This window comes from Schistocerca piceifrons, chromosome 9 (assembly GCF_021461385.2).
Source record: "Schistocerca piceifrons isolate TAMUIC-IGC-003096 chromosome 9, iqSchPice1.1, whole genome shotgun sequence".
In the NCBI taxonomy this organism is placed as follows: Eukaryota; Metazoa; Arthropoda; class Insecta; order Orthoptera; family Acrididae; genus Schistocerca; species Schistocerca piceifrons.
The window spans coordinates 80,723,822-80,735,791 of NC_060146.1; the positions used below are offsets into that span (position 1 = coordinate 80,723,822).

At 39.3% G+C, this 11,970-nt stretch overlaps 1 protein-coding gene across 2 annotated transcripts; it reads left to right on the plus strand.

Moving 5' to 3' along the window:
- Positions 1–491: 491 nt before the first annotated feature.
- Positions 492–11,230, plus strand: LOC124717113 (ribulose-phosphate 3-epimerase). Of its 2 annotated transcripts, XR_007005709.1 has the most exons (5): positions 492–797; positions 887–994; positions 1,095–1,316; positions 2,406–2,522; positions 10,756–10,890. XR_007005709.1 is itself a non-coding variant. In XM_047243830.1 (4 exons), exons 1-4 carry the CDS (start codon positions 561–563, stop codon positions 10,882–10,884), a joined length of 696 nt encoding a protein of 231 aa, XP_047099786.1. In that variant the 5' UTR covers positions 494–560; the 3' UTR covers positions 10,885–11,230. The 2 variants fall into 2 exon arrangements, 1 of the variants encoding a protein (XP_047099786.1); XM_047243830.1 differs by lacking the exon at positions 2,406–2,522 and having other exon boundaries at positions 494–797; positions 10,756–11,230.
- Positions 11,231–11,970: the final 740 nt, after the last annotated feature.

The window sequence follows — 11,970 nt, forward strand, 5'->3', positions numbered from 1 at the left end:
GAAGTTAAAAGTATAAAATTAACAACTGACAGAATAAAACTGGTATCTTGAGAATAATTCTGAACAAGGGAGGAAAAACAGTATTGACTGTGAATTTACGATATCTGTGTGTGTTTTATTAAGTTCCTGTTTATGTTTGAATGAGCGTTACCCAAAAAAAAGATCAGAACTTGTTTATATGACTGCCTTGATTTTAAACCTGCAAAATGACTGTAAATAAATTATAACAAATATTAATAAGCGATATTGTACTTCGCATTCAAAATTTACAAATGTGTGTGGATGCAAGAAAACTATAAGCACAGTATGCTGGAGTAACAAGACAGCTAACTTCCATGAAATGCTTCAGTAACGTAGGCGTAGGTATTCTCAATCTGGCTAGCTTTGGCTCATACCGCTAATGTTTCGATACTTCGAGATGAACACAGTGGCCAGCACAGTAGACTGTGGTGGCCAGCTCCTGTGTTTGTTCTTGTATAAGCTCTGTGTAGCGTTACGAATACTCTTTGCATTTCACATGTTTTGATAGTAGTTGGTGTTTAGGTTAGAATTTTATCGTCATGGGAGACGGCGTGACTTGCAAAATAGGACCATCTGTCTTAAATGCCGATCTTGCTAAATTACATGATGAATCGAAGCGTCTTGTTGATGCTGGTGCAGATTATTTACATTTGGATGTTATGGACGGTCATTTTGTCCCCAACATAACATTTGGTCATCCGGTAGTCAAATGCTTAAGGGCTAAGATTCCTAAAACATTTTTCGAAACACACATGATGGTTTCGAATCCTGACCAGGTGCGTTTGTTACTGATTTCCTCATTAATTTGCTTGCAGCTTTGTCTATCGGACATATCTCTGAAAGTTGAAGGTCCAAACTTTTTCAGTGGATAGATCCTATGGCAGATGCAGGAGTAAACCAGTACACTTTTCATGTTGAGGCTTCGGAGGACGTAAATGAAACGTGCCGAAGGGTAAGAGAAGCAGGCATGAAGGTGAGCAACATAGGTGATAACTTACAAAGTCAATGACACACAGAGCTTTCCGTTGTAGAGGTATTTAGCAGATGGTAATGCTGCAGTTAAACATGTCTAGGTTGGAGTAGCCCTAAAACCAGGCACGTCAGTTGAAGCTGTCAAGGAGTATGTTGATGTCGCAGACATGATTCTAGTGATGACTGTGGAACCAGGATTCGGTGGCCAAAAATTCATGTCTGACATGATGGAAAAAGTCAGATGGTTGCGTGAAAATTATCCCGCACTGGACATAGAGGTAGATGGTGGCGTGGGACCGTCCACAATACAGCAGTGTGCTGAGGTTTGTTGAATTAGCGGTATTTGTTAGTAATTTTACATTGTTTATTACTCAAAATAACATGAAATGCTATCAGAGAATCCAGTAATAAAATTTTTTTACAGGACTTTGCATTTATGGAAATGTTTTCCAATGTAACTCATCCCAGCTAATAATATAAATCTGTTGTCACAGCACACATTTTCGTAATTATGCAAAATAGCACTCTGTTCATGGACAGAAAAATACAGTAATATCTGAATTGCGGTATTTTCTTGGGTTTGAGAGATGTGCTGTGGAATGAAAACGGTCTTGAAAACAGTGCATTCTGTTTTAGAAAAAATGTCAGCAGTAATTTCTAGAAATGTTACCATGTGTCAAGTTCATACTGTAAGGATCAAAAATGTTTATTTCTGGAACATCCTAGGGAGGCTAATATCTGAACATTTGAATTGTAATTTCTTGCATGATTTATCCTGTTTGACCATACATTTTCCTATGATATTTCTGAAATTGATCGGTCTTGAAAGATAAAACTGGGAGAAGTTTATTTAAAATTGGCGGGGCAACAGTGAGTGATATTCAAACATATTTTAAGCCAAGAAGATTGTCAGATCACAGGTTGCTCTGATTTCAAATTTAAAATGAAATCTAGCTGTATAGCCGTACCTAGTAATATTTATACATTTCTAAGAAAACATGTAATTTAACTAAAAATTTTACATTCTTGTAAGAGCAATGCCAAAAACTGTAGTGTGGTTGACTCAGTTCACGTTGTGCACTTTTCCAGCATGGCAGTACACTCTTGTGACAGTTTCTAGCAGTTTTTGATACAAAATATGCCACAGTTCCTTATTTGTTCATGATAATGTTAAGGAAGTGTTAGTAAATGAGGGAACAAATATCAACAGCTTGAGTGATGCCACTTTGTTAAAGCTGTGTGTTGGAGCATATAGTTTGCTTGTGCTGTCTGTGAGCCTGACACATCTGTGATAGACTTCGTTAGACTGAAGAGGAGACTATTTGCAGATGCAAATGATGCAGATGAATACAGAAAACTGTATTTCTGCTCAAACATGACACTAAAGGACTTCATATTTTTTCTGATTGCAGTTACAATATTTTTTGGCACAAATGGATGTATCTTCCAATTGAAGAGCATGCAGATTAAGCTGTTTGTGGAAGAGAGCACACATTTTCAGTGGGAAGGCTGATTGGCCTGTGGAACAGGTAGCTGCCTCCTTTAGACATTACTCTAGAAAGTAAACTTCTGTGATTCCTTCACGTACTGATAGTTGTAATTTTTCATCACTGCCTTGCTTCATCAGACTCCTTTCCTGTGTTGATGTGTGTTGCATGCTGTGGTGTCACCCATCCCTCCTTCTGTTGTACAATAACTGATGAAACAGGACTGCCACACCGAATGGGGAACTTAGCTGTTGAGCATGTGTTGAGATGTGCAGACATTACCATTGAAAGAGTTGTAGCAACTACTAATGCAAATGTAGTTGCATTGAGTATTATATTTGGGTACCAGTCCCAGAATCACTTTCATTTGAGGTGACTAGTATATTCAATTTTAAATATGTTACGTATTGGGCAACTTTTTGCAATATTTATTGCACCATTACATATTAAAATAGTTTTAGTCTGGCAAAGTATTTCAGCCACATGGTTACCATCGGATGATACTGAGGTGTCAAGAATTTATGAAAGGCCTTCATTATGTAATGAAACACTTTTTCTCTCGGCCATTTTTGGTTGAAAAAGTGCAGAATTTTCTCTAGGGCATTGTGGAGCATGCCCGCTTCAACCCCCGTAGTTTCAAGAAGTTCCAATAGGTGGCAGCACCATCCATAGGCTTAAAAATGCTGTCTCTAATACAGATGTGTTCTAGGTAGAGAGCTGTCATTGAGTTTCTTTTGGCAGAAAACCAGAGCATTGTGGATATTCATAGGTGTTCACAAAATGTCTATGTATACCTGACAGTGAACAAAAGTGCAATAGGTCTTTGGGCAATGCATCTATCATCACAACAAGGTTCAAGGTTGCGTAGACATGTCTCATCTCCAGCATTCTGGCCAGCTGTGATTCCTGCATTGCTGGAACATGCGGACACTTTAGTTTTGGATGATAGATGGATCACACTCAAACACCTCGCTAAACAGTTTGACATCTCTGTTGGCAGTTCTAACCCCTTTGTCCATGAGTTGGGGTACTCAAAGGTGTATGACCACTGGGTTCCTATCCACTTAATAGAAGACCATAAAGAGCAACAAAGGACCATTTGTGTAGAACTCCTTGCACACTGAGGCTAATCATGACAATTTTTGTCAAGTATAGTCACAGGTATGAAACATGGGTTCATAAATTCCAACTGGAAACAAAACGGCAATCCATGGAGTAGCCCCACACCACCTCTCCTTGAAGAAATAGTTCAAAGCTTCATGCTCAGCTGTTGAAGTCATAGCAATAGTCTTGTGGGACCCTGAAGAAGTTATTCTATTTAATGTCCTTCCTCATGGTTCAACGATCAACTTTGAAGTGTATCGTGCTACCCTCAGAAAATTAAGTAAATGACTTTAATGTGTTCATCACCACAAAAATGCAAATGAAATACTCCTTCTCTATGACAATGCAAGGCCTTGCAAAAATCTCCCCACCCGAGAGGAGTTCACAAAACATCATGGGACCATTCATCATCCACCCTACAGCCCAGATCTTGCACCTTCTGACTTCCATCTGTTTGGCCCAATGAAGGCTGGAATTATCGGGAAGCAATATGTGGATGACGGGGAGGTTATTAATACAATAATATGTTAGCTGTGATGTCAACCACTAGAGAGTCTGAGCATACAGGTCCTCCCAGTAAGGCAGTATAAGGCTTCCACATTGAAGGGAAATTATGTTGAAACTTGGGTTTTGTACCCAAAAGTGTGGGGAATGATACAGTGTATTGGAGTCCTGAATAAAATTAACCTACTTTCAGAAGATAATGTGTTGCACGAGTTACATCTCTCAAACTCTGTGCTTATACAATGGTCAGTCACATCTCTGTGGTTCATTCTGTATTCAGTACACTTGTTACCTGCATGCAATCCCTATACAGTTGTTCTCATTGGAACACCTGATGTTCTGTGCATGACTTGTTTTTTTGTGCACTCAGTTTGCTCTCATAGCTGACAATGGGATCCCAGATATCCATATTTAAACCCACTGAAGAACTTCAAAGGGTTCTGTAGAAGTCTACTTCCATGAACATGTAAGAATTTCAGCCAATGCTCATGTCCAGTACTTTTAATCATTTCTTGTTTAGAGTGGACTTTTCTTAGCATCTTACTGCTAATATTGAGTATTCACATCAGTAGCACTTTCTTCTTTATCTGTTTCTAATTTCTCCCAAGTCTTATCTTTTGCTTGTAATATCAGACTTCCATGCCTCTACTGTGGGTGGTCATTTAAATTATTGCCTGCTGAACCACAGTTAACTCAGTTGTTAATTTTAAGTTCCTTTATCATCAGCCTTTGCACTGCTCTACTTTGCCATTTCCCTAGTTGTCTGTACTTGTGTGCTTTCTAGTGTTTGTAATTCTTTTAACATTTGGCGTGCACAGTTAAATTTTCTTTTGAAGTATCCACTTGCGTAGTTTCTACTTTACTTGAAAGTTGTCACAAAATCATCAGTAATGACCTGTGAGCGACATTGAAGTAAAACTGTTTGTGACCCACATACTGTTCAGCACTATCAGTCATTGTGTACCATTGTTCATCACCTAGACTACTTCTTTGGTAGGTTGGGGAGAGAGAACAGTGGTTCATATCCCTGCCTGGCCATCCAAGTTTCCCATGTTGTAACTGACTTTGTATGAATATGCAATGTTGTTTGGATGAAATACTGATCTCTAGTGGAGCTTAAGCTGTAGGTTACATTCCAACCCAATATTTTGATTTAGTTGGCCAAGCCACGAAATATGGCTACAAAATGTCAGGTGTGGTATCATAGCATAGCCTGAGGTCTGCATTAGGTTAAAGGAATAAAAATATTTGCCATGAACTACACTATTTTAGGAAGAATCTTTCACTCTGCTGCAGAGTGCACTCTCTTTTGAAAGTTCCAAACAGGTTAAACTTGTGTATCAGACCAGTACTTGGATGCAAAACCATTCCCTTTTCAGGCAGTGCTGTTACCAACTGAGCTATAGATGTGATTCACTATCCACCCTGACAGATGTATGACTTCCAGCACTCCTCTCATACCTACATATTTTTGCTTACAAACAATACTTTTTCCCAGTCTGATTACTACTACTTTACATTACAAACTTGAGACGGGGCTTTGTCACTGGCCTCTGCTCTGGGTCTGTTGTTTTTGTTCATATAGACTGTCTGATTAAAAGTATCTGGACTCCTGATGTAATGCAGAATATACTGCTAGGTATTACAAGAGATGACCTGCCATTATAAAAGGAGATGGAGAGAGTTATGTAGTTAGTGTAGAAGCAGTAATGTAATAACATAAAAATTGATCAGTCAGGGGGGCTCAGAGACTTGGAATGTGGGTTAGTCATTGGATGATGTCAAGTGACAAATCCATCAGGGACATCTAAACCCTTCTACAGCTGCCCCTGCTTACTGTTCATGTGACTGTGAAGTGGAAACTAGTAGGAACAACCACAGCCAAACAGAGACAAAGCAGACCTCTTGTATAGATGACAGGAACCATTCAGCATTGTGCAGGGTAGATGTAAAAATAAATATCTTTAATTACAAGGAATCACTCTTGAATTCCAAAGTGTTACCAGATGTCAGCTAGCACAGCAATGTTGCATAAGGAGGTTAAAAGAGTGGGTTGCAGTGGTTGAGCAGCATCTCATGAGATACATTTCTGTAATCAGTGCTAAATGACATTAAATTTAGTGTAAAAATTAATGCCACTGGACAGTGGATGATTGAAAATGAGTGATTTGGAGTGATTAATCACCCTGTACCCTGTGGCAATCCAACAGGAGGATTTAGTTTTGCAAATGCCTGCCATCATGTGTAGTACCAAGAGTGGAGCATGGAGAAGGTGTTAAAGTATAGGAGTGTTTTTCATGATTGGAGCGTGGTCCCTCTATTGCATTTAAGAGAACACACATGGGTTAGAATATGAAGATATTTTATAGCAGTGTGTACTGCATATAGCAGAGGAATAATTCAAAGACGGTGATTGCATCAGTGTGACAATGCACCATGTCATAAAGCAACATTTGTGAGACAGTGGCTTGTGGACAGTAAAATTTCTGAGATGGACTATCCTGCCCAGAATCCTGGTGTGAACTCAGTGGAAAACCTTTGGGATGAGCTAGAATATTGCCTTTACTTCAGACTCTAGTGTCTGACATCACTACATTATGTGGATTTGGCTCTTGAGGAAAAACGAGCAGCCATTCCTCCAGACATTCGGACACTTTGTCGCAAGTATCCCCAGCAGATCTCAAGCTGTCATAAGGACAAATGGTTAATACACCCCATTTTAATGTCCACTAATAGGTGTCCTGATACTTTTGATTATATAGTGTATATCAGTTCCCTGCTACTAAACATGACAGATGATTCAAAGAAGCCTGTCTGCAGATTATGCATGTGTTATTGAATATACACAGAAGAGCCAAAGAAACATACACATGCCTGATATCGTGTGGGGCCCACACCAGCATGCCGAAGTGCTGCAAAATAACGTGGCATGGACCTGACTAATGACTGAAGTAGTGCTGGAGGGAACTGACACCATGTATCCTGTGCACTGTCCATAAATATGTAGGAGTAAGAGGGGATGGAGATTTCTTGTGAACAGCACGTTGCAAGGCATCCCTGATATGCTCAATAATGTTCATGTCTGGGAAGTTGTGTGGCCAGCGGAAGTGTTTTAACGCAGAAGTGTGTTCTTGGAGCCACTCTGTAGCAGTTCTGGATGTGTGGGATGTCACGTTGTCATGCTGGAATTGCCAAAGTCCGTCGGAATGCACAATGGACATGAATGGATGCAGGCGATCAGACAGGATGCTTATGTGCAATCACCTGTCAGTCATATCTAGATGTATCGGTTCCATACCACTCAAACTGCACGTGCCCCGCACCATTAGAGTCTCCAACAGCTTGAACAGTCCCCTGCTAACATGCAGGGTCCATGGCTTCATGAGGTGTCTCCATACTCATACATATCCGTCCCCTCAATACAATTTGAAACAAGACTCACCTGACCAGGCAACATGTTTCCACTCATCAACAGTACAGTGTCGGTGTTGACAGGCCTGTTTTGGGCATAAAGCTTTGTGTCATGCAGTCATCAAGGGTACACGAATGGGCCTTCAGCACCGAAAGCCCGTTGATGATGTTTCATTGAATAGTTCACACGCTGGCACTTGTGGATGGCCCAGCATTGAAATCTGCAGCAATTTACGGAAGGGTTAAACTTGTGTCACATTGAACTATTGTCATCAGTCATTGTCAGTTCCGTTCTTCCAGGATCTTTTTCCAGCCGCAGTAATGTCGGAGAGTTGATGTTTTACCGGATTCCTGATATTCATGGTAGACCTGTGAAATGGTTGTATGGGAAAAATCCCCACTTCATCGCTACATCTGAGATGCTGTCTCCCATCGCTTGTGCGCCGACTATAACAACACTTTCAAACTCAATTAAATCTAGATAACCTGCCATTGTAGCAGCAGTAACCGATCTAACAACTGTACCAGACACTTGGTGTCTTATATAGGCATTACTGATCGCAGCACAGTATTCTGCATGCTTACGTATCTCTGTATTTGAATACGCATGCATATACCAGTTTCTTTGGCGCTTCAATGTATATGATATAGCCAACAGATTAGTCAATATCATCATGTGGCCTTCAGAGAATTAAAGCTTAACTGCAACAAAACCCAGTGCATACAATTTCTGAGTCAGAACTATCATGAAAGTTATGGTAGAAGCTAGAGAAATCAATTAAAATTTATACCGCAGCTGAGACTTGAACTTGGGTTGGCTGCATACTAAGCAGATGTGATAACTATTACACTACCATAGCAGCATGGTTAACCTAACTACACAGCCTACCCCAGACCATTCCTGTCCTTAGCATAAACTTCAGTCCACGACTTCAGCCCATTTTCCACTTCTTAAGTTGTTAGTAGCCATGCTGCTATGGTGGTAATGGTTAGTACATCTGCCTAGTAAGCAGGAGACCTTATTTCATGTCCCAGCCATGGTACAAATTTTAGTTCTTTTCTTCAGCTCATATCATTATCAAAGATTAAGTTGAGATACACGTCTCAAAGAAAATGTAATTCCATGAGATCTGAAACGTCTTGGCAGATTAAAACTATGTGCCGGACTGAGTGTCGAACTCATTCTGGATACATCCCCAGGCTGTAGCTAAGTCATGTCTCCGCAATATCCCTTCTTCCAGGAGTGCTAGTTCTGCAATGTCTACATGAGAGCTTCTGTGAAGTTCGGAAGGTAGGAGACAAGGTACTGGTTGAATTAAAGCTATGAGGACGGGTCAGATGGTAGAGCACTTGCCCACAAAAGGCAAAGGTCTCGAGTTTGTCTCGTTCCAGCACACAGTTTTAATCTGCAAGGAAGTTCCATATTAGTGCACATTCTGCTGCAGTGGCTCCATCAGATCTATTGTGTGGGAGTGATATTCTGTTGTCTTAATGGTGTCACATGTTCAGTTAATTTAACCATTTTAAATTCTTTGGGGTAAATGGAAGGCTTTGTTGGAAGTATCATTTTCAGTAATTTGTAGAGGAACCGAATGCTGCTATCTTGACTATGCATGATCTCAACTGGCAGGCACTGAAACATGAAGGCTTGTTTCCTTAACTTACTTTCACTTTATCTCTTACGATTTTATACTTTGGAGCAACTCTGTAAACTAGTCAGTAATATTCCTGGCCCATAGAAAGGTGATCAGATTGATATGCAGTGTCAATTCGTGAGCTTTGTGTAGGTCACTGGTCAAGTGCCTCAGATTCTAACTCCAACAATCTTGTTCAGATATTGTTAGTATTGACACATTTGTCACAGGCTCTCTTAGTTCGGTGGGGAGCCTGTGACCATTGTACGTTGGCTAGGCCGAGGCAGCACACACAGAGATAAGTAATATTATTGACTTGGTAAATATGTACCGTGTATTTGTATAAAAAAAAAATTTATGGGGTCTTGCCCCTGTAGGTGTTTATTTTAGCCTTTGACTATGCCCATTTAGGCAAGCTGTTTTATAAAATTGTTCTGAAGAAGGCGTGGTTATCCATGCTGAAACCTAGGTAAACACCAGGTACTTTGTGCAATCGAGGCAGATTTTTATAATTATTTCGATACTTACGATTGCTGACGCGCTGTAATGCTGAAATTTCTTAAAGATAGGAAGAAGAAAATATAGCAAATGAAAAAGTTAGTATTCTGATTAAAATGATGTGGCAAAGGATTAGAAATTAAAAAATAAATGTAAGCTAATTAATTGAACATACCTGTCATTTCTATAAAGATTTAAAAATAAATTTTGAAGCACCAAGCAAGATTGGAAACAACAATCTCCACATCAGACTAAGATGCTAACCATTACACCATTGCTTAGATGATGATTGTGTTCAATTTTGAAGCTCTAGAACAAGCAAAAAAAAAATTGTTAATTACTTGCAAACTAGAACCCATGAGAGTGAATGGCCGGCCACAGGGTAAGATACCAGGTACTCTAACCCACATGAGCGTATAGATGATTTCAAAAAGTTGATCCCACCACTAAGAACATCTTCTTGTCAGTACAGAGGGTGCTAGACTGTTGTCCTGGCCAGCTCATTCTTCAGATATCTCACTCAGTGAAGACCCTGGGTGTGAGTTTTTAAGAGACTGGCATGTCACCAGCAATTGCTGTTTATTAACTCGGGCAAAAAGTTGAAGCAGCATGGAGTGAGTTATCAGTACCTGTCATCCAAGCTCAACTCTGTGCACAGCTGGGTTAACCTGATTACTGCTGTTAAAGTGGAAGCTCTTTGTATTAAATATCATACCTGTAGAACCCCAAATCCCTTAAAAAATTTAATAACATGTTCTTCCACCTACAATGTATATGCACAGTAACTAAAAATTCGTTACTTGCTATCTACTGTGGTGTTATTTTAAAGGGTAGTGGTGTATTTTGAGCATTAGTTTGGAATTTTGTGTGCTTTATTCTCATTTTGGAAATATAAATTACATTCCTGCATGTGTACATGATTTACTAGTGTGACATTCATAACTTGTAAATTCTCTGTGTTTGTTAAGAATGTTTACATGAATGAAATTGGGTAACTCTTTCCAAACAACTTGAGATATAAATCGTAGCTGTCGGCTGTCATGGTATTTCCACCCAGTTTTTACAATTTAATGGCAGTTTCTGACATTGACTGATATTCTGGAACTTTCCTTTTACTTTTGCAGGCAGGAGCCAATATGATAGTCTCTGGAACTGCAATAACAAGTGCTCCAGATCCAAAGGACATAATATCAACAATGAGAAGTCAAGTGCAAGCATCCATTGATAAATTGAGGGTGCAAGTGGAAGTGTAAGGATGAAGGAATAGAGGAGTGTGCGTATGCAATAACACCCGAGACCCAAAAGCACACACAACTTTCCATTACTAGATGTAGTGTCAGTTGGTGGATTCAATAGCAGATGAAAATTGCTTACATTTGGAAGTAGTGTAAGGGTATACTTCCAAAAGAATGATGTGGCAGCCATTCTTTTAAGAGGATGAGTAATGGTGTTTTGTCACGCCGAAAAATGGGTTTTAATGTTGAAGTCATATGTAAACATTGTTTGGTACCTATAGACTGGGTTGTTACTATAATGTGTAAAGATTATTTTTGTACGAATAAATTTTATAGGGATTCTTAAAGATTCTCTGTTTTAATATCCTTTTGTGTGAATAATTGAAAATTTTCACTGCTCACCCATTCCTATTCATAAATTATCTGAGCATTGCAATTTTAAAATTAACTACATACAGTCTTGAGCTTTTTGGAACATTAAAAGGCCTTTCTTCAGAACGTTAAGAAAGGAACAGGGACTGAACACGCAAGTGCAGTGACATGTGAATACTTAAATGGGCACTGATATATACAGTAAAAGAAGTCTTAACAAATAGGTACACAGCTAGATACACCATTTTTCATGATCTGTTGGTAAATGGCGGCAGCTACATGAAGCTGTTTGGTAGTGATATTTTCATAGGTATGAAAGTCACAATGCCAGAAAACTGTAACTAAAGTCTGGATGACTCTTGAGGTCCAGTGGTTGGTAAAGTGAGGATATTACTTGTTAGATATAAATAGATGAAAAGACAAATCATTATGATACTGAAAAGCACTGAATGGAAGATATATGGACCTCAAACAGAATAACAAAGTGATTGACAGTTGGGCATGTGCTGGGCAGTGTTGGTTCATGTTCCTCCCCACACACAATATAGCTGTGATAGCAACAGCTAGGCTTTCCATTCTGGATATATTCACAAGAGTTGACATATATCATCTGATTTGCTTAACAGCATGGTAATAGTTATCACTTTTCTATGGAATTTTGCAGCTACTTTAGGGCATTGCCACATAAAATTAACATGTTGCACAGAGAAACAATGTAAACAGTTGTTATAT

Coding starts and splice junctions, on each gene's coding strand:
- LOC124717113 (XM_047243830.1), top strand. CDS start 561: ATGGGAGACGGCGTGACTTGCAAAATAGGACCATCTGTCTTAAATGCC. Junction 798..886: donor TGGTTTCGAATCCTGACCAG/GTGCGTTTGTTA, acceptor AAACTTTTTCAG/TGGATAGATCCTATGGCAGA. Junction 1,317..10,755: donor CAATACAGCAGTGTGCTGAG/GTTTGTTGAATT, acceptor TTACTTTTGCAG/GCAGGAGCCAATATGATAGT.